The sequence below is a fragment of the Lineus longissimus genome, chromosome 9, assembly GCF_910592395.1.
Source record: "Lineus longissimus chromosome 9, tnLinLong1.2, whole genome shotgun sequence".
NCBI classification, from domain to species: Eukaryota; Metazoa; Nemertea; class Pilidiophora; order Heteronemertea; family Lineidae; genus Lineus; species Lineus longissimus.
The window spans coordinates 10,311,982-10,334,705 of NC_088316.1; the positions used below are offsets into that span (position 1 = coordinate 10,311,982).

At 44.1% G+C, this 22,724-nt stretch overlaps 1 protein-coding gene across 4 annotated transcripts in view; it reads left to right on the top strand.

Moving 5' to 3' along the window:
- The first annotated feature begins 562 nt into the window (after positions 1-562).
- Positions 563-22,724, top strand: part of LOC135493187 (4-hydroxybenzoate polyprenyltransferase, mitochondrial-like) — a 46,537-nt gene continuing 24,375 nt past the window's right edge. For 3 of the 4 annotated variants that reach the window (XM_064780240.1, XM_064780241.1, XM_064780239.1), the window contains exons 1-3: positions 563-630; positions 8,023-8,571; positions 20,349-20,515. In XM_064780240.1, coding sequence (XP_064636310.1) covers positions 8,043-8,571; positions 20,349-20,515 — 696 coding nt within the window. In that variant the 5' untranslated portion in view covers positions 563-630; positions 8,023-8,042. The remainder of the gene's footprint in view (positions 631-8,022; positions 8,572-20,348; positions 20,516-22,724) is intronic. The other variant, XM_064780242.1, reaches the window with a different exon arrangement.

Genomic DNA, 22,724 nt, shown 5'->3' on the forward strand with positions numbered 1-22,724 from the left:
TTCATTCCTTATCAATTAATTGATATTTTATACCCGTGTTATGGCATAAAAGATTTCTTTAAATTGTGAAAATATAGAAAATAAATTTACTGGCTAAAACATGTCAGAAGGACGGGGATTCGGGGGCTCCCCCAAGTCAAACAGTTGTGTGAGTTCACTAGAGCTTGCACTTTACATAAAGTGCATGATGGGTGACAGTGGCAGACTGTACGAGCCCCCCAAACCCCTCCTGACAGTGACATAGCCAGTGCATTGGCCCTGTTATTGCAGTATTGGGGGGGGGGGGGGGGTCCTCCCCGCCCCCGTCCTTCTGACAAGTTTTAGCCAGTGCATTGGGGGCAGGCCCCCCAAACCCCCCATACCCCACCCCCATTGGACTTTCAATAAGTCCTTCAATAAGTCCTTCTCATTTTACATAAAGTGCATGAACAATTTGACTAGTAGGGGTGTTTGATGTGTCTAGATCTCTTTTCAGAGGGTGTGCCTACTTGTTGAGCCGAAGACAATATAGATTTCGCGGCATATGTGGAGTCATAGATAAAAGTTTATCATCCAACAACATGAAAAAAAGAATTCTGCAAATTTCTGCGAATTGGTTCTGAAAAAAGCTGCCAAAGTGCTGTTTTAAAGGTATGGAGCAAGTATTTGCACCCTTAAAATGTTGACAACAAAGTTGCCAACTGTACCTGAGTATTGTAGTTGCTATGTATTCAGGTATTTCACGTTTTGAGAAACGAATATTGAATGAACTTGGGAAATGGAAGTTCAGCCATCCTCTGCTGTCTGCACCGTCGGTATTTTGCAGTCTGGCGCCTCGCCCTCGGGCATCCCCCGCATGCTCGGGCGCAGCATAGCAGTCAGTATGCACTCGGCAGTATTTGGTATGTACAGTGCGAGCTCTAGTGAACTCGCACAACTGTTTGACGTGAGCCCCCCAAACCCCTCCTGACAGTGACATAGCCACTAAGCCAGTGCATTGGGGTTCCGGTGCATTGGCCCTGTTATTACAGTATTGGGGGGGGGGGGAGTCCTCCCCGCCCCCGTCCTTCTGACAAGTTTTAGCCAGTGCATTGGGGGCAGGCCCCCCAAACCCCCCATACCCCCCCATTGGACTTTCAATAAGTCCTCAGACGCTTATCCCGAGGCGATGTAGTGGAACATAGGCCCCTGAATGCTAATTAGCGGGATTAGGCTACCGGGCTAAACAATGGGATTAGCTAGGAAATAATATATAGGGAGTTAAAAAACTAAAGGTAGGCAAGCGAGGACCAGATTTGAAGCGAGAGACACCTCCACTTCGGACCTCTCGTACGACCAGAAAACGCCGAGAAACGTAATATTTGTTGATCACCACGCCATCTATAACACTCCAATTTTAATCCCATGCCTTCTGTCAGCCATCAATCGCATATTAACAACATTGTCGGCATCGTTTGATGGTGGTGAAAGCGAATAAATTCAGAAAACTCTCCGCCGACCATCCCCCTCCTTGGTAACCTGAACTCGCAGTGAATGGAATCCCGTGCGCTGATTGGCTAGAAATAAACACATAATTCTGCCAGGTCGCTGTTTACAAGCGAAAAGCCAATCAGCGCACGGGATTCCCTTCACTGCGGTGCGATGCTGGCGTCATTCTGATTGGGTTACCAAGGAGGGGGATGGTGGGCGGAGAGTTTTTTGAATTTATTCGCTTTCACCACCATCAAACGATGCCGACAATGTTGTTAATATGCGATTGATGGCTGACAGAAGGCATGGGATTAAAAATTGGAGTGTTATAGATGGCGTGGTGGGCAAAAAATATTCTGTTTCTCGGCGTTTTCTGGTCGTACGAGAGGTCCGAAGTGGAGGTGTCTCTCGCTTCAAATCTGGTCCTCGCTTGCCTACCTTTGTTTTTTAACTCCCTATATATTTTTTCCTAGCTAATCCCATTGTTTAGCCCGATAATCCCGCTAATTAGCGTTCAGGGGCCTATGAGTGGAATCATTCATGCTATTGTTAATCTCAACCATAACGCTTCCTTTTCACCATGCTATTGACAACCTCAACCATGACACTTCCTTCTCATAGTCATACATGCTAGAGCTATCTCTAACCATGACCTTCGATTTTGATCAAATTGATGCTATTGCTAAACCCAACAATTACCCTGCCTTTTTATGCTATAACTAACCCCAACCATGACCCTTCCTTCCCATAGTCATACATGCTAGAGCTATCTCTAACCATGACCTTTGGTTTTGATCAAATTGATGCTATTGCTAAACCAACAATTACCCAGCCTTTTTATGCCTAAGGCCCCATAAAAAAAAATGTCAGTTTATCATCCCCGCCCGCATCACTTTTTTGACCCGCATCAAAAAAATTTTAATTTTTTAATTTTCAATTTCAATCTCTAAATTAGGCTTTCAGCAGGTAAGAATTGATTCACTATCTATTCAGTTGCATTTCTGATGAAATTCTCTTTCCAATGATACCAGACATGTCTACTTTGGTTCATTTTAATCAACTGTTATTCACTTTTATATGAGGAAACTCGCCCCAGCGTAGATGACGGCCGGCGGCATGCCGAACGGACGACGATTGATTTGGCGCGGAAAACGCTACACTCATCAAATATGCCAAACACCATTGACACATCAGAGTTTTCAGCGTAACAAACAATATCACAGTGATTTTAGATAGTCAATGCTGTTTTACAATACTTTTCAAGGAGGTTCAGAGGAATTTGTTGAAAGATTTTGTCTTCAATTGCCAAATTCGCGCCTTTTTCAGAACACGTGCTCTCCCGGCGCTAAATGTATAGCGCGCCTCTCATGGCGCCTCGTTGAACTAAATCTTCCACTTTTTGATACTAGCTGCCAGAATGCCGTTTGTCGTGTTACAGATTGTGCATAAAGCACGTATTTTGAAGGCGTGGTACGGAACATCTGTCCCGCCTCAAGCCACAATGAGTGACATTTATTCTGAGTTTTCAAGTGGCACAATCGGCCATGGTCATGGACTCGATGAAGAGTACAATGGATGCAAGGTAAGGCATTGTATGGTCATCACGCATGCTCCATCGTCTGCTATCGCTACACGCTGCATACGGGGCTTGCTTTGTATGACGTCAGTTGGGTTTTCGCGGGAACGTGGATGTCCCCACGTGCACGGATGTCAAATGTGCACTGAAAGACGCTAATCCTGTTATGCGTTAAGATCTGCAATATCAGGGTGTGGCGGTGGGGATAGGGGGGGGGGTCAGGGACGGTTCAGGGCAGGGCCTTTAATCATCGTCAGAATATCATCAACGGCAGTGCGCCGGCAGCATATCTTCCATTGCAACTTTGAAATCAAATCTTCCGACTTTGCTGTATTGTATCTTTATGACATCCATTGTAGCTGCAAAACATGTGGTTTTTTTGTGACATTTCGAGATGATAGGCCTAGAGACCTAGGCAAAGATATTTTCAGCTCAGTATTATTAAACCCTTTTTAACCAAAACTAGTTCGTTAATTTTACATCCCCTTGGTGGGCGTCCATTGCAACATGTATACCAAGTATTTCTTTCTAGGTTGTCGCTAAAATAGGGAACTCCAAAGAACAGCAGTCAATTGAAGTAGAACCTAGGACGACTATTGTTGATGCAGTTGCTGCTGGGATCTACATCACATTCTGTGTAGATCCTAATATCATTGCAGATGATTTGGGAGAAGGCACATCTACTCAGGCACGTCAGCCCGCTTTGCGATCTGCTTTCGACGTGCTTATGGCCTCTGCTTCTCAAAAGCTTCTCGTTCCCGAAAAACCTGTAAATGAGAACATGAGATCACAACTTGAGGGAAGTATCATTGATTGGCTGAAAGATAATAATTTAGGTTGGTCGCAGCAGTCGGTTCAAACGCTTGGCAAAGAATTTGTCAACATTCTTTCAAGCACTCTCTGGTATGTAGATGGTCACCACGAAACTCTTCACCAACGAGCCCACCCCATCCCTTCCATGTTTACCAAATTTGATGGGTATAACCGGCCCGCGGCGCACAAGCATCGCAAGAGGGAGCGCACCAATCTGTCCTCATCTGTCCTTCAAGAGAAGTCTTCAGCATTGTTTAGGTTGTGTGGAAGTACCTACCTGAAGGGTAAAGCGCCATCTCCATGGGTCTCCGTGAAGGAGAACTTGCTAAGGTTGGCCAATAGCCTACGTTTGCAATCAGAGTATCTTGACAGACAAAACAACACTATGACTGTGGAACACAAGAAGAAGGTGAGACGTACAGACGAGTACGAGTGGGAAGTTTACAGTGGTAAGCAGATATGGCCTGCCACGAAAGCTCGGTACGGGGCGCTCCATGATTGCCTTTTGAACGCTTCTGCCTACACGCCTCTGTTTCTCAACGATTTTGCCCCAACTGATGCAAGGAGGAGGTTCGAATTTATCAATGGTTTGGTTTTTCCATGTAAAACCGTACGCTTCTCTTACACCAGCTGCAGGGAGCACCTTCATTTTGCGTGGAAAGTGCAGGACGGCGACAGCGAGACATTTCTTCTTCAGAAGAACGATGAAGTGAGCGACGCCCTAAAGCAGATTTCCCCAAGTATTTCACGAGGTCCATGAGGAGAACATTTCTGGACACTTTTGGCAGAGTGAGTGCAGTCAAACCCGCTCTCCTCAGAAACATGTTCAAGACCTTGACTGGTGATGTCTCCAGCGCGACAAACACCCACGAAGCTGAGATCGACGCGAGAATGGCACAATTTATTGATGATGAGGACGAGACCCTTGTATGGGACTTGAGGGTGAACAATGGTCGGCCAGAAATGTATGTTCCCTTCCTTGAACGCTGTCAGCAGTACCTTGATAGCTGTGTGGAGATGTCGGTCTCCGACCGAAGGCATGATGATGTCGTTGATGGTGACGTGGTTACACACATGGCCACTGCCTTGAATGCAACCGATTTTTATGATCAAGTGATCAAGACCTGCCCTGCTGATATGGCTATACCTTCTCTGCAATGGCTTCGCTGGCAATTCTGGCCAAGACGACCAGGATCTGCTGCTTCTAAGAGGTACACTGGTCGCATTCGAGTAAAGTATATGATAATGGCACGACAGATGAGAGAGGACCACATTGACCAGCACTATGCATCATCCGTCTTTCGATACCAGAAAGAATTTTGCGTCAGATTCCATGACTACACTTCCCTTGTTTGTCATGATGACAAACATACCATAAAAGTAGGGGAACCTGGACTACCAGTATCTGCTGTTGAAAGGGGGAAACAGGTTTTAGTCGCCAAAGGTCAGACATTTCAGGTAGCAGATCATGATTTTACGAAGTTCTCTCTTTCCCCATCTGTTTCTTTCAAAGTTGATATCCCGTACGATATGACGGGTAGTTTCTATGAAGGCGTGGTCTACGTTGGCTTGAAGGAAAATGCATTCGAGCCATCATCCTGTCTGAGGCATCTGGCAGAATATAGTGCCACTGTACCTCGTGACAACCCAATAGAATGTCACTATCACGACGGTGGACCAGATCACAACGTTCGTCACATGCGCAACAAACTGGCGAACATTGCTTACTTCCTAGACAGAAATTTAGATATGCTCAGCAGTGTTCAAACTCCTCCCAAACACAGCTGGAAGAACCCTGCGGAGCGCTGTATGTCCATTCTGAATATTGGACTCCAGGGGATTGGCATGATGCGACATGCAACTGAAACCTGTGAAGCTAAACTGAAAAGTGCCAGTAACCTAGGGGCCATACGTAACCTTGAAGCTACTTTGCCACAAATCAGGCAGGAGGTACTTGATGCAGTCCAGCCTATGAAAGATTTGCTAGGGGATGTTTTCTCACGTTTGAAGCTGAAGAATGAAGCACTGCGGCCGTTTCAAGCAGCGTCACGAGATGATGTCTCTGCTCTTGCTCGAACCCTTACCAAGATAGACCCAGACTTTGATGCATCTGTGCTGACCGACACCAAAAGAACAGTGAAACCGGGCATATTAATCAAAGATTTCATCACAAAACATTGTCTTGAAAGACACTACATGTTCAGCATAAAGCGATGTGGTGATGCAGATTGTGTTTGTGGCAAGGCAAGTCTACCAGAGGAGATATTCCGTGACCTTCACCACCTTCCAGATCCGATTCCATCTGCTACAGAAGCGGACAGGTTTATGAGTTTTCAGGTATGACAACGGTTGAGGTGCTTGAAATTCTTCTGGTATTTAAACTCAAAGTCATGATATACCTCATCTTCATTGCCAAATCATAAGTTTCCTTTCATCGGTTCAAAGAGATAGTGGGAGACAAAGAAATAACTTCAACATTTGCTTTCAAATCTAGGAGGCATACGGCAAAGTCCACACCGATGAAGAAATGTTTCTGCCCTCGAAGCTGCAGAAACGCGGTGAAAAGAACCACTGCATGCCCTTCCCACCAAGCTCCCAGTATGCAAAGAATACAAAAAGTGTCATCCTGGTATGGTTTTCTGTTCACAATATTTTGGTCAACCTGTGTTCTAAACATGTGTGCAGTGATTGTTCAGTCCAAGTGTGGATTCATTCTTCTCCTCCATTTTCAGTGCGACGAATGTCAACGATGGCGCTGTATTTATAGTAAGAAGGCTTTAAAACGGGACGATCGCGACAAGCTTAATCGAGAGATGGATACCCTGCTATACTCTTGTGGCACATCATTCAGTGACCTGGAGGAATTGCCAGAAGACTCTGTCCTTACAGATGAGGATTTGTGCATCTATGATGCCAAGAAGAACTTCCCATTGTGTGAAAGGTGCAGGGGTACTGGAAAAACCTTCCAGGAAAGGCGAACAAAGGCCTTCGCACCTCGGGGGGCGGGGGGGAGACTAACTTTTCACTTGTGAGAATGACGTCAGGCCTGTAGGACAATGAAAGAGGCACCAGGGTGTAGTTAAGCATAAATTTATAGCATCAATTTCATGTTCAATTGTTCATGTTGCTTTCATTTAAATACCCGTTTCTGTTCTGAAAAAATAAAAAATAAAAACCGCCCTCCCTCATCACTTTCTTCAGAAAAAAGGATGATAAACTAACATTTTTTTTTATGGGGCCTAACCCCAACAATTACCCTGCCTTTTTATGCTATAACTAGCCCCAACCATGACCCTTCCTTCTCATAGTCATACATGCTAGAGCTATCTCTAACCATGACCTTTGGTTTTGATCAAATTGATGCTATTGCTAAACCAACAATTACCCAGCCGTTTTATGCTTAACCCCAACCATGACCTTTCCTTTTCATGCTATAGCTTACCCCAACCATGACCCTTCCTTCTCATATGTTATAGCTAACACAACCATGACCTTTGATTTTGATGCTGGTGCTAACTCCAACCATTAACCATCCTTTTTATCAAAACTAAATGAGGTGAGGATACTTTTTTTGGGAGACACCCTGTAGTACAGAATAAATCCCAACATTCTCCGACACCAAACAATCAATTTCAGAACAAATATAATGATTTAAGTGCACTGATGGTACTTTACAGATAAATTGACAAATGCCGAAAGTTATCCACTCGCTGGTCAATGTTGTTTTCATCTTCGTGAGGAGAGAAATTGCATGTTTGTTAATAAAAATAATCATCTGCTTCAAAAGACTAGCTGCCCGGTAAGTGTGGAAATGAACAAGTTATTGTTTATTTTTTGGACCAGAACGAATTTGTAAAAAACATGAAATATTGTCAATAAAACATGTTATCATATAAATCAATAATAGGACTTTTGATTAGTTTATTTTCTATGAGGATCAATCCAACAAAAAAACAAATTTAAACTTCAGAGCAAATAAACTAACATTGACATTTTTCGTCTCGTCTTGTGTCGATGTTTTCCTTCCCCTTTTTTTTGAATTTCCCTCTCCGGCGCTGCCGCAACTTGGTCCAGACGCTGCCGAAATCACGAAATTACCGGAACTAGAATTGTCATGGGTGAACAAAACAATTTCAGATTCATGGACATTCTCAGTCAATTATATCTTTGAATTCTCATTGCAGGAATGTAAATAACTATCAGGATGGGAGCACTGTTCTGGATTGCCAGTCACTTGCTGAGGTCCTCGACAAGGCTGCCATCATTTCACAACTACATTGCCATAGTTTGCCACCAACACCTTCATCTTCACAGACCAGTTAAACCAGGTTTATTGCTGCAGTCCCAACAAAATATGTGCCATCGAGGGTTAAAAGACAAAAGTTCAAATCTCCAAATGGCACATCTTCGCAATGTCCATTTCAAAAGATCTCCAGAGCTATTGGTCACGTTAGGGAACATTGACTTGTTGACAAGTACTGGTGCTTTCCATTCAGACAACAGCATTCTTGTACGAACTTCAAAATCCTGTAGGAGTGCATCAGTTGAACAAAGAATGCTTTTTCATGGCTTGTGCAGTCCTAGACATCATGGATTGATTTGTAATAATCTGAGGACTCCGTTGTCGCTTCAAAGTCGTACGACATCATTATTTTCTTTGACGAGGATACTTGATGCTGCACCTGTTTGTGTCCAGCCATATCTGCGCCTCGTACGCTTTGACAGGCCTATAGGTAAGAAATACTGACGAGTGGAGTTAAAGGGTAACTCGTGTCAAATTTCACCATCTAATGTTTTAGCTGTTTTTAGCTCAGCTGACAAAGTCAGCGGAGCTAGTCAAATAGCTATTCGATTGGTGTCCGTCCTTCCACCCATCCTGCCATCCTTCCATCATGCCATCTGTAGACAAAGTTGGGCATTTTGTAATCATACAACCGAGGCACTTCAAATCTAGTCTTGCTTATAAACACCGCAGAAAATGTTGCTTACGGAAAAAAATTTGGGCGATTCGACTCAAATTCAGCTCCCCAGGGGGCAAAATGCGTAAATGAAAAAACAATTTTTTGACGCTCTATTCCAGCAGATAAAAGCTTAAAATAAAGTTGAAAAGGTCTTCATGATACAGAAGTTTTGATATAAAATAGATTAGTGTCGATTTATATCACCAGTTGGCGGTAGTGAGCAAAACTGTTGTTTGACCCCGGATGACCCCGCTTTAAATTTCCCGCCGAGGTTACCTGGAGTACTATCGTCAAAAAAATGGCGGTGACATTTTTATTTCTACCGGAGCGATGATTTTGTAAGTGACGAATTTTCTTTTTTAAGCCTTTACGGAAACGTATTTTGGTACGAAACTTCACACGTTTATAGAAAAGATCAACGAGAATGTGTTCAAATGCCCTCATAACGATGAGTTCAACAGAATTTGGTCAAAACAACCTTCGAATGGAGTCAACTTTCTTTGCGAAATTGAAGCGACGACCTCATTATTTATCGTAATTTATGCAGATCTGAGTCCAGCTGATGGGTGATGTTCTGATTTGTGTTCAAACTATTGGAAACTTCGGAAATTAGTTCTATTAGTTCTCCTATTCTGCAGGAGTATATTATAGCCATTGATGTTGACAGCTAAAAGCACGAAAACTTTGTTCAGGTTTCTCGTCCAATCACGTGACCTCTCCAACACTCGATAATGCACTCTTTTCGTCCACGTTTTAGGCCAATCTTCGGCCTGAACATGAAATCTAATAAGCGCAGTACTTAAATCAGATGTTTCTCTCGCCTTGAAAACATTCCTGGGTAAAATCCATTGAGATTAGCCGAGTTAATCCACTTTTTCCGTGCCTAAAATCTCTGCCGCTGAATTCTATAAATAGAAACTATTAACATCGCGGCAGTGTGGTTCCCATTGTGCGCCCTCCCACTTCACACCATGTCAGGAACTTTTACGGAGAGAGAGGGCGTGCGGTAAGAAGAATGGCCAAAATGACGTCATGTTTTCCTGGCAATGTCTCTTGCCAGCATCTTTACAGACAACGTTAGAACTAGAAAACGAATATGTTAATTTGCAAAATTAAAAGCAGATTTCACCACTAACCAGCCAAATCGGAATACGACGGCGCAAAATGTTCTCGCTTTCCTCCTGCTAAAAAACCTTGTTCCCGCACTCCTATTTTAATTTATGCCAAGGAAAATGATATGATCTGTTTTCACTTTTTTGTAATTAAATGGTATTCATATAATGAGATCAATAGTAGTGTCCGTGTCAGATCCCATCATGGAGGTATAAATAATTATTTATACCTCCATGATCACATCGTTCAACTAGTCTTCTCTCCCCAGCCCAGGTGCCTCACACGGACCTTCACGTCCCCATACTCAAGACCAACTCTTACAATATTGCCCTCAAAACAACCCTGGAGTCATGAATTCACAGGTGCTCCTGTGAAATCTCAGTTCTAGTTTATTTATCAAACTTTATCGAGGGTTATCGAATCGAATGGATGTGTCGATCGTCGGGGCGGATTGTATGTGGTTAGGTTGTGCGTCCAAGGCGATTAGGTCATTCAGTTAGTTTGAGAAAGATCATGATCATGAAGATGCGTGTTGTGTTATCATAACTGGAAAATAAGTTGAAGTTACTATTAGTACTACGATTCTTACATGAGTAAAAAGTAGACGTTTTAAGCAACACAATAATGTTTTCGGGGACCACGGAACCAGCCCGAAATTGGCGAAACTTGCCGGCTAAATAACGGAAAGAAACCCTCGTGTTTCTATTTTACAAATCTAACTCTTTTATTAGCACCTTTAAAATGTAAAAACAATAGGAGAGCTCCAACAAGTTTAGTGGCGGGAAAGACAAAAAGGGGGTTTGGTTACAAACTACAATCACAGATGGCGACACAGCATTAGGCCTAAGATTAAACTAAGAGGTCAATCTCCAACATTCTCCCCACCTTGGAGGGATCCAATATCACTCCAATTTAACCTAGAGGGAAAATATTATACTATACATGAAAATCATACTTTCCAAGTGAGAGTTCAATGTAAGCATTACTCAAGAGCAACAAATAACCAACGTCAGAATTAGACAAACGCACTAAGGCACCAAAAACCAACAGCTCAAGACTAATCAATAAATCATGCCTACATTAAAGTCTACACCCAGAGCTACTATTATTAGACTGAAAGAAAAGGTTCAAAGGGGTCTAGTTTTAACCAGCTTTACAGTAAGGAACAAAGTTGCTTCTCTATTATACATAGCTATCTGAGAGAAATCCAAAATACCAGCGGTGCTTAAAACAAGAAATCATAAACACTAAAGATTTTAACTTTACCATACATACATGTAAAAGTGGTATGATTACAACCAACAGTCAACAAATCCTACAACTCAAATTACACAAGTATGAAACATACTACAACCCAATAGTCACAGGCTTACTGTTGCTAATTAGTAGTCAACTTAGACACACATCCAATTCAGAAATTAACCCTAGTTTACCTAAACATTCATCTCTGCATACAAATTACTGTAAACTCCAACAGGTCATGTCTGTCCACTTAGCAAATATTGACAATACTCAAACATGGCAACCTTAATTTAGCACAAATCTTACCAGCTGCCCTTGAACACAATGTAGGGGTAAAGAGACCTTAGCAGCTAACACACTCTTCTACTCCCAATGAGCATACAACTTCTCCCAGTCAGACAAATTACCTAGAAGCAGATACACTCACAAATATCCGGGTACTTACAAATGTTACACACAGTGTCCCTTATCAAACACGTCTCTACATGTATGTCACATTCTAATTTCCTCAGCAAATACAAATCTAGGAACATCCAAATTGGGTGCACAACTGGTACACGGTTTACCTTACAGTATCAAACATTTCAAATCACAATCAGAAGAAATCTTGCTCAAATGGCGCTTCTGAGTAAAACACTGTACACAATACAAAATTACACCTCAATATCACTGATTCTGTGTTGTACATGTAACACATACAGGCGAAACATACTAATAATCATGCAGTTATCATGGAATACACAAATATTCTTCACATTCACCAATAGAAACTGTCTCTGATTGTACCTATACCCAATATTGTGGCAAATTCAGCACATCCTACTAAAATCCTACAATTACTGGTAGAAGAAAGTGTATCAGACAGATAACCAATGCAGACAAATTCAAGTTCAACAGCAAGAGTACGGAATTTACAGAAAGTCACCTTTAGAAACTCAACGCACCTCAAGACAGATAGTTACACTATACCATATCTTCACAGATCCAATCTATCCCGTGGTCTAACGACCCGGCCAGTTCTAGTAGTCTTCGCTACAGCAACGCTATCATCAGATTCACAACTAGGCCTAGAGGGGGTCTCTGTGCTTGTCTCAACGACAGAGACTGCCTCAGTGTCAACATCAGTATCAAGATTTTCTCTCAAGTCAGCGACAAGGTCCTGACTGAAGGATTCATTCAAATCAACATTATTGGTTTCAGAAGCATCAGAATCTTGGTTAGGCAGGGGTGCACTGATTTCAAGGTCATGTAATCTCTGAACAGATCTAGTGAGAAACCCAGTGGCAGTCTTCAGGCGAACACTTCTCACAATGCCATCCCTACCAGGAAAGGTCTCAGTGACCACAGCTAGGGGCCAAGACATCCGAGGGACATGATCCTCTCTGATCAACACTACTGATCCAACCTTCACATTGCAAGAAGCCTGAAATTTCTTAGACACAGGGGGAAGGTTTCTCAAATAGTCATCGCTCCACACCTTCCAGAAATCATCCAGCCTAGCTTGACGGACTGCTTCTCGAGCACCCAAATCCTTCGCGTGCACAACCTCAGGATTATTGAGAGAATCCTTCGCAATCTCAACTTGAAATCCAGCGGGCCTACCAATGAGGAAGTGTGAAGGTGTCAAGGGGTTTGGGGAATCCAAACTGTCACCAACGAAGGTCAAAGGTCGCGAGTTGACATTTGCCTCTACCTCATGCAACGTAGTCTCAAGCTCTGATCGAGTCAGTGATTTCTTACCCAGCGATTTCCTCAGAGACCGCTTCACTGAACCCACAAGCCGCTCCCAGAACCCTCCCCACCATGGGGACCTTGGGGCGATGAAATTCCACTTTGGACTATGGGGACCAAAATACTGCTGCAACAAAGTATCTGCCCCAGTGAACGTGGCTGCATTATCAGAATGGAACTCAGAGGGGAGACCCCTCCGAGCAGCAAACCTCCGAATCGCCAGGATACAATCAGGTAGGTTCAATGAGTCTGTGAGCTCAAGGTGGACAGCCCGGACCACCGCGCAAGTGAACAACAGGATATAGAATTTCTTCTTGGGAAAATCTATACAAAACAATGGGCCACCATGGTCAAGGCCAGTGACCGCGAAGCAAGGAGCATCCTTTACTCGAAATCCGGGGAGGGGGGCCATGACTTGATTACATGCCCTCGCCTCAACTATTCTGCATGGAACACATTCCTTACAGACATGTTTGGCCAACTGTCTCAGGCCTACTATCCAGTAGTTGGACCTCAAGGCAGTCAGTAGAGTGGTGACTCCAGCATGTTTCATGAGGAAATGCTGAAATCTGACCAGCAAGTAGGACACTCGTCCCTTGGGCAGAATGATTGGGTGTTTACTATCATAACTGAGCTCAGAAAACTTGAGACGTCCCTTCATTCTCAACAATCCAGTCTTATCCAAGAAGGGGTCCAACTCCTTGTGAGCAGAATCCCTTGGGAGGGGTTTACCCTTTCTCAGAGCTTCTATCTCACAGTGATAAGAAGCATCCTGCATCAACCTGAACAACTGAACCTGGGCCTTCGACCTCTCATCCTGAGACAGCTGTCCTAGCCTTCTATCACAAGCAGCAGACCGTAGGTTGTGACAGAACCTCATCACTAAAGCCACAAGCCGAATTGTCCTTGGATAGGACTTCAAGTTGTTCAAGTCAAACAACTGAGAGATTGCCGGTTCCTGTTTCACAACTTCACCACCAACAGGCACTAGAAGACTTGAGACCGATTCATCACAATTCTCCAATTCCGAATCTTCCTCAATCAAGTCAACCGAGTCTGAAGACGACGCCAACCACACAGGACCATGCAACCACGACTCAGAAGTGATCAATTTCTTGGCTGATAACCCTCGCGTAACCAGGTCTGATGGGTTTTCAGGACCTGGACAATGTGACCAGTGAGAGGGCGAGGTGAGCTGTTGAATCTCACCAACCCTGTTCGCTACAAAACTTTTCCATCGACAGGGGTCTCCCTTGATCCAAGCTAGAGCAACCTGAGAATCTGAATAACAGTGATACGTCGTATCTTCTGGCAACTTCAGGGCTGAGCGAGTGAACACAAGAATTCGAGCACACAACAGGCTGGCTATGAGTTCCAATCGGGGCAAGGACACAGGCTTGACAGGGGCAACCCTGGCCCTGGCAAACACCAGCGATACTTCATAAGTACCATCAGACTTGGGAATCCTAAGGTACACACAAGCTCCATATCCAAGGGTCGAAGAATCTCCAAATGCATGCAGCTCCAGACCCACAATGCCCTTCCAAGGCCCACCTGATGTGTAACATCTGGGAATTTTCCACTGTTTGATGACACTAATGCCATCCAACCATGAGATGAAACGCAGCTTCAACTCAGGGGGCAACTCTTCATCCCAACCCAACCCAAGGCGCCAGATTTCTTGGAAAAGAATCTTTGCCATCATGATGAAAGGGCTAAGAAGCCCCAGGGGGTCGAAGAGTCGAGCAGTGAAACTCAACACAACACGCTTTGTACAACTGAGTTCTGCGGAGGGAGGAAGGGGAATGCCCTCAAACACAAAGCAATCCTCACGGGAAAGCCAACTCATACCCAGTACCTTTACAGACTCACTGTCCACATGCTTTGAACCAAAGTCGCTCCGAAACTTGTCCACCAACACCTTGTTGTTGGACGTGCACTTAGCAAAGGTCAACTCTGCTTCACCCATCACCTCTTGTGCCTCATCGAATACCTCACACCCTCTGGTAGCCTCATCGCAACCTGAAAGGAAATCATCCATATAAATATTATCCTTCAACTCCTGTACAACTTCAGAGGGGGGATAACTATCCAAGTGATGTCTTATCGTCGCATTCAGGAGGAATGGGCTTGCTTTGTTCCCAAAGGGGACCCTGACAAACTTCATGACTCGTACCCTACCACCATCATCCCATAGGAAACGATGTACATCTTGATCTTCGGGTCGGACTCCTATCTGTAGGAAAGCTTTCGTCACATCTGCTGTGATCGCTACAGGCCATCGCCGAAAGCGAATCAGGATATCTACCAGACTAGCAAGCAATGAGGGTCCAGTCTCCAAACAGTCGTTCAAGGACACCCCATTATAACCTGATGCCGAGGCATCAAACACCGGCCTAACCTTGGTAGTCAGGCTGTCTTCACGGACGACTGGCCGATGAGGCAGATAGAATGTGGGGTTGGGATTTTCCATCTCATGAGCCAGCACCTCCACTATGAAACCACTAGATTCATACTCACGGAATACTTGGTCATACCTTTGCTTCAGCTCAGGGTCTCCATCAAATCGCCGGTTCAGCTGCTTCAACCTTTTCCAAGCCATTGCCTCGTTGTTCAGCAGTCTGCCCTTGGCTGTTTCCGATTTCCAAGGCAGCGCCACCTGGTATCGGCTCCCATTCTTCTGGACGTTCTCTGAAAAATGCTTCAAAACAGGATCAATTTTGGGGTTCAAAGTTTCCTGTTCAGTGAGAGAGATCCCAACGGACTCCAAGTCCCAGAATCTACGCAGATCAGAGTCACCGACATTCCCCAAGCACATCAACTGAGGGGAGACTGAACAAGCACCTGATTGAACAGACTGAACTCCACCACCTGAATCTGACCACGAACCTGATAAGACCCATCCAAAACACGACTCCTGAGCAACCAGCCCACCAACCTGTCTGAACCTCTGTGGCTTCATGAGTTTCCAATAAAGATCTAAACCGACGAGGATATCCACTGTAATCTCTCTGTTCTCTGAGACTGAGTCAGCCAACTGGATGTCAGAGCCGAGAATGTTCAGCAGTTCGCACGGGACCAAGGGCCTCACCAATGGGTTACAAATGACTGGTACCTCGGCGACATTTAGAGAAATGTTCTCACCTGAACCTGTGTGGCTGCCACTCAAATGCACATTGTATATATTACACTGGCGTTCCACACTAGGAGTGTTGCACCCAAAGGCTGCATAAGAAATGGGTTCTGTGCCAACCCACTCCGGTTTCACTCTCTTTACCATTGATGAGGTGATGTATGACCTGTCTGACCCACTGTCAAACATCAATGTTGCCTCAGTGCAGCCCTGCCTGCCCACTATCTTTACCTTGGCTGTCTGTAGCACAGTGTTCACCCTACTACCTGAATTAACACTGCTACCTGCTGAAATAGAATGCATATTAGCTTTCATCGTACCAGTATCCTGACCCTTAGACTTCTCAGGTGTCTTGACCCCAGTATCACTACTACTAGATTTACCTGTCCCCTTACTATCACCACTCTGGGTTTTGCTAACAGAGGGTGAACCACTTTGCCTAGCCTTGTTCACTTTACCACTACCACCACCACCATTGCACAAAATGGCATGGTGTCGACCCTTACACTTTGAACATTGTGCAATACAACCCTTGGCAAAGTGTGACTTACCCAAGCACCTGAAACACAACTTACATGACTGCACCTTCGAATGTCTCTCTGAAACTGGGAGGTTTAACAATCCCCAGCATTTCTCAGTCTGGTGGGTTTTCCCACATACACCACATGAATTACCACCAGAATGTGAGGCTACACTAGGTGACTGCAAGGCGGATGCAGTCGCCACACGTTGCTTGTCCTCAGCCATGTCAGCTGTTGCATCAATCCCATGTCCCTGGGTACCAACATTGTCAGTCTTGGTCAAAACCTTAAAGGTTTCCGATCTCTCTCGTCGATTTATCTCCCTCTTCATGAAGTCTAATAGGAACTCCAAATCCGCTTCCCTTCCGTCACTCTCCCGTGCCCACTCCATACGTATGTCATTAGGCAAGCGTGACAGAATCAGGGGGGTCAGTAGGAAACCATATTCCGATCCCTCTATACCGAGGGCTTGGAGGCTGCGAATGTGTAGCAATAGTTCGTCCTGCAACCGCCAAAGTGCTGAAACTCGATTTCCAACCATCTTTCCACCCTGTCCGTGTCCAGGCATAGACGCATTTAACAAGGCCTGAACATGTGTGAAAATAATCCTTTCACGTCTTCCATACCGATCCGTTAGCAACTTGCTTGCGATGTGATAGTTCTCCTCCGTCACTGGGAGACCCTTTATCACACACTTAGCCTCACCTTCGAGCAGCGAAGAGAGGTACGAGAACTTGCTTATCTCCGGTATACTCTCGTTTTCATCGACAAGTGCGGTGAATTGGTCCCAGAATGACTGCCATTCCGTTATCACCCCTGAAAAGGTTGGCAGTTCCAACTTGGGAAGGCGTACCCTTCCCATCGACGCCATGGAGCTGTTCGAGGCACAACTTGCCCCGTCATCGAAATCGTCATTACTGTCTTTCGATTTTGGACCCTTTGACATACGGGTCACAATCTCTTCCAACATAATCTGTGCCTCGTGCCTAGACTGCTTTGCCTCAGATATGAAAGCAAAGGCCTGATCAATGTCTTGCTCTTGTGCAAGCTCATCTTCGATTGTCATTTCAACTTCCGATTGGGCCTTCTCAAATGACACCAAATATCGATCGAAGTCATTGATACAGCTTTCTATTGCCACTTTACTTACGGCATCCTTCCCAAACGGTTGACGTGCATCCTTACATGCACGCTTCAGTGCATTGGATGCACGCGTCACCCAGCCTTTCGCCGCTGAGCGTGATTTTCGGACCGCATCACGTCCTTCAGGAACTCCGGCCTCGTTCTCCGGCATTTTCGCCAAACAAGTGTTCAAAACCTTCTTAAGTTCTTACTCTCCCGGGTTTCGGCACCACAATTTCGGGGACCACGGAACCAGCCCGAAATTGGCGAAACTTGCCGGCTAAATAACGGAAAGAAACCCTCGTGTTTCTATTTTACAAATCTAACTCTTTTATTAGCACCTTTAAAATGTAAAAACAATAGGAGAGCTCCAACAAGTTTAGTGGCGGGAAAGACAAAAAGGGGGTTTGGTTACAAACTACAATCACAGATGGCGACACAGCATTAGGCCTAAGATTAAACTAAGAGGTCAATCTCCAACAAATGTTACTCCCATAAAAAAACTGTCAATTCTCCTTACCACTCACAGAAGCCAAGCGATTGCTGTTAAGTTATGCAGGGGCTTAATCAATTACTTGCACTCCATGTGGGGTGAATAACATTACCTTTTGAACGGCTGGCTGTAGGGGGATGATTGGAACAGCCGGTATACCTGCTGACCTGCTGAACCGAGGTTAATGTTATTTTCAATCCACGATTGCAGGTCACCTGATTTTCGAGATTTCGCGGAAAATGAAATTGTAAACAAACGCATGTGTGCAGTTCAAATGTAAACAAAAATGTATTTTTGGTACTTTTGGTTGCTGGACTTGGGTTTTCCCGCAGTTAGGAGCTGGATCAAATTGGTGGTCTATTGCTGTTTTAGTCAGAGGTAGCCCTTGATTATGAAGGGATTTTCAAATTAAGGTGACCATAGTCTTTTATGTGCTCAGCTCACCACAGCTTTCAATACTTGATGTATCTGAAGAGGCGCGCGGAACCTGACATGGCCTTACCAAGGAGCTGCTAACTTTGCCTTTTTGGCTGAGACATTGCTTCATGTAGGACTAGGAGGAGCACGCATTTTAAAGTTCTAGTAGTGATAGTTGGTTCGAGCCATTTGGAAGCCGACATGTGAAGGCCTATCTGGGTTCTCCTTCTTCTCCGTATAAAAAGGGGCATATTGCTGACTAAGGAACAAGGCATATTGACATTGCCTCATCATCTCTATGGGACCAATTGATATACTTTTATATGCACGCATACATCGTGCCATTTCAGGGTCCGAGTCTGTGGACAATTGGTTTGATTAATTTGTCTCTTCGATATTGCTCCTTTATTGCATTAGATTTTCATCGCAATTCGATCTATTCAAGATATAGCCAATTTGAACCTGTCTGCGCCAAGGATAGATTGGTTCCAGATCGACTCACTATGACTAGGAATACGCAGTAGAGCACAATGTCATGAAAAACGACCCTTTGTATTGTAAATTCCAATCACCTGCAGGACAGGTCAATTTCTCTCAATAAAATTAATTTTGTTGACTCCTGTAATCTCTACCTTATTAAAAAAAAAAGAAAGTGGTGCTAGTCCCAAACTGGTAATTTCTATTTATTTTGACCTCTGTTAAATCATGATACCTCTCAATTACAGACAGCATTTTGTATCCTTGTGCTGTACAACCCAGCCTGGACATACCACAGTTGTCCATGGAGAAGTCTCATCCTCTCTGACACTTTTTTTCTGTAAAGCTACTGATACAACATGCTGAACTAGGGATATCTTCCGTTGCCTCCTGTAATGTTTACATACCATGGCTGATTAGTTCAATCATATTTCATCCACCTGGCAGCTCTGCATTGGAAATTTTAGTGGTATAACGTGTTCTCTTGACCTTCAAACAGTAGTATAAAGCCGATATTTACTACTTTATACCCTCAGTCCTATGTTATTAGGTCATCCAGCTGAGCGCCAGGCCCTTGGGCCTCTTGTTGACAAATGACTACGTCACTTTCTCATAAATCGGTAAGGTTTTCGAATCGAAATGCACATTTTCTAGAAATTGATGGTTTAATCCCGCCTTGACGGCTCGCTTCGATGCCGTTTTCGTTGATGACGTCACAACATGAACATTTTCGTGGTCCCGGTGGTTTACTCTCAGCGATTTTATAATAAATCTAATCAAAAATGGAAAATTTGAGCTTTACATTTGTGATCAACAATTAAAAACGGACGTATTTCCGCAAAGTTGTAAATCACATCATAGTATCACTTTAAGTGTTGCGAAGCTTTGAGAGTTGTCGAATAAATTAATTCATCCCATGCAGTGGCATCAGTTGTTTACACTGACCTCACCGCATCCCCCAATGTACTGCTGTTGGGAAGCAGACTAATATTCAGGACGGAAACCATTTGGAGGCACCTTCTAGTTCAACTCTTTCTTCCTGATGTGAGAAGCCGTGAGAAGTGTAGGCTGTATTTAGGAAAATTCTCGTTGAGCATTGCCTCCTGAAAAAAGGCTGGACACTGATCATGCTATGATTTTTTTACTTGGTGTTACTGGACGATTTAAAATACTGTCAGTGTCACTAGCAGTGTATGGCCTCCAGGCCTGGGCTGTTAGTGTTAGAGAAATAGAACTCCGACGATACAAAATGTACTGTATGATTCACATGACCCCTTCTTATTCATCTTCCTCTTTTCAGGCACATGGCTCCTCTACCTGCCATGTATGTGGAGCATAGGCCTGGCGGCTGATGCAGGACACTTGCCCGACTTGCGACTGCTAGCATTATTTGGTGTTGGTGCTTTCCTGATGAGAGGGGCAGGCTGTACGATTAATGACATGTGGGACAGTGACATTGACAGCAAGGTGAGGCAACTCTAAGAGGGATTTTGTTGGTTCCATTATCAGGTAGAATGGGGTATTTGTACCCCCCCCCCCCCGGTTTAATTGTAGCCCCTGGCCCTGCCTATGATATTGATTGAGATGGATCCCCATGCATCAAACAATGCAGGGGGGCTACAAATACCCCATTCCATCTTACTTGGTATTCAGATTTGTCAACAGTTAGTACGCACCTATATCAAGCCAATGGTAACGCTTCAGTATAGCTGAGATAGTTAACTGGTGACGTTTCTATCGATAAAACGCCAACACTCCTAAAACTGACAGGGGTTACTGTAGTGGTAAGAAGGGGGAGGGGAGCTTTAGATATGGTCACCAAAAACCCATTTGCAACTGAACTCGCCGAACAATAATGATGTCTATTTCAATTCCATTCTTTATTATCTAAGCTACTCTCCGATATAGAAGTTTTGTCACTAATGCTGGTGTTAACTCATTTTGGTGTTATCTCTGTCTGTTAAGTCCATTAGACTTTCAACGCCATGTTAATTTGACGCCAGCGTTAGTGACAGAACTTATCTTGATTGAACAACCAGGGCCTTATCACATTTACAAAATAAAAAAGTACATCTTATCACATGAAATAAGTAGCTTTTCAGCCAACCAATCAGCACACAGCTACATCAACTCTGCCTTATCCACCTCATAATATGAAACATGGGAGTAAAACAAAGGTCTGATACCCAAGTGCTAATGAACAAGTTAAAAAAGGGTCACACAGTTTGATTGACGATGATAAACAAAACAATGGAAGAGGCCACTTGGAGTTTTCCTGCAAGTGCAACATCTGTTTGTCATTGCAAGCCTAGTCCGGGAGCAGAGCGACTTTAACCAAGATTAATTCCTAACCACCAAATATCTATACGGCGAGCACAATGGCTCCTGGCCGTTTCATCTTATAAAAGGCTATTACATAATGAAAAACTCGTGCAATGACATTTTTGCCAGTGCCATAATGTATGATCAGAAAACAAAAATTTTTGAATCTGACATCATGCCAAAAAAAGCATTTGAATTTTGTGCATTGGTTTGCAAGATATCATACAAAAGTACAATACATGTAGGTGATGACATTAATTTGATCTGAGCTGTATATGGTAGCTATGATTTGCCAAAATAAACATGACATGCATCTAAATACTGACATTTTTTAGCTCACCTGTGAGCCTTTACCATCACGCAGCGTCCGTCGTCGTTAGACATGGGTGGCACGTTTTGTTACCGCTGAAGCCACTGAACTGAAACTTAGTACACATGTACCCCTTGGTGACCACTACTCAGAGACCAAAATGCGGTCTCATATGTTTCACGGTTTGGCCACCAGGGGGCCAAAGGTAAAAAATGAAGAAATGCGTTTTCTCCCTTATTACTGGTCCGAAAAATTTGAAAAAAATATGGTACTAGGCACTTGTACTAATGGGACATCACATATCCTCCGGGTTTTTGATTTGACCTAATTTTCAAGGTAAAATAGGTCAAAGTTCGCCGACGGCACCGCTGTTAGTCAATGGTGGCACGTTTTGTAACCGCTGAGGCTATTGAACTCAAACTTGGTACATATATACCCTTGGGTGACCTTTACTCAGAGACTGAATCGTGGCGTCATACGATTTACGGTTTGGCCAATAGGGGGCCAAAGGTCAACAATGAAAATATGCGATTACTCGCCTACGTCTGAAAAATTTGAATAAAATATGGCAGGTACTTCTTGCAGTGTTACATCATATATCCTCCGCATTCATTTTTTGGCTCACCTGCCCCTTTTCCCCCCCCCCCCCCCCGACCCACCCACCCCTGACCCTACCCCTGACCCCACCCCTGACCCTACCCCTGACCCCACCCCTGACCCCACCTCCTCCCCTCCTCCTCCTTCCCCTCTTACAACACTAGAACTCTAAGAACTTCCAAGGCAGGTGTAACTACAGAGTGAGAGCAGACCAGACCCCATTTTAGCAATGCATTAACCCCTCTACCATTTATTGCTTGAGGCCCTTGTGGTTATTGCACAATTGGTCAGATTACTACAGAGAGTGACATATTAATTGTTTATGCATCACCCTGATTACCACACCACACAACTGATTACCACACCAAATTAGACCTTGTATTTACAAATGCACATCATGTGCACCATACAGGGATCATTGACAATTGCTGGTCTGACCATAAAATG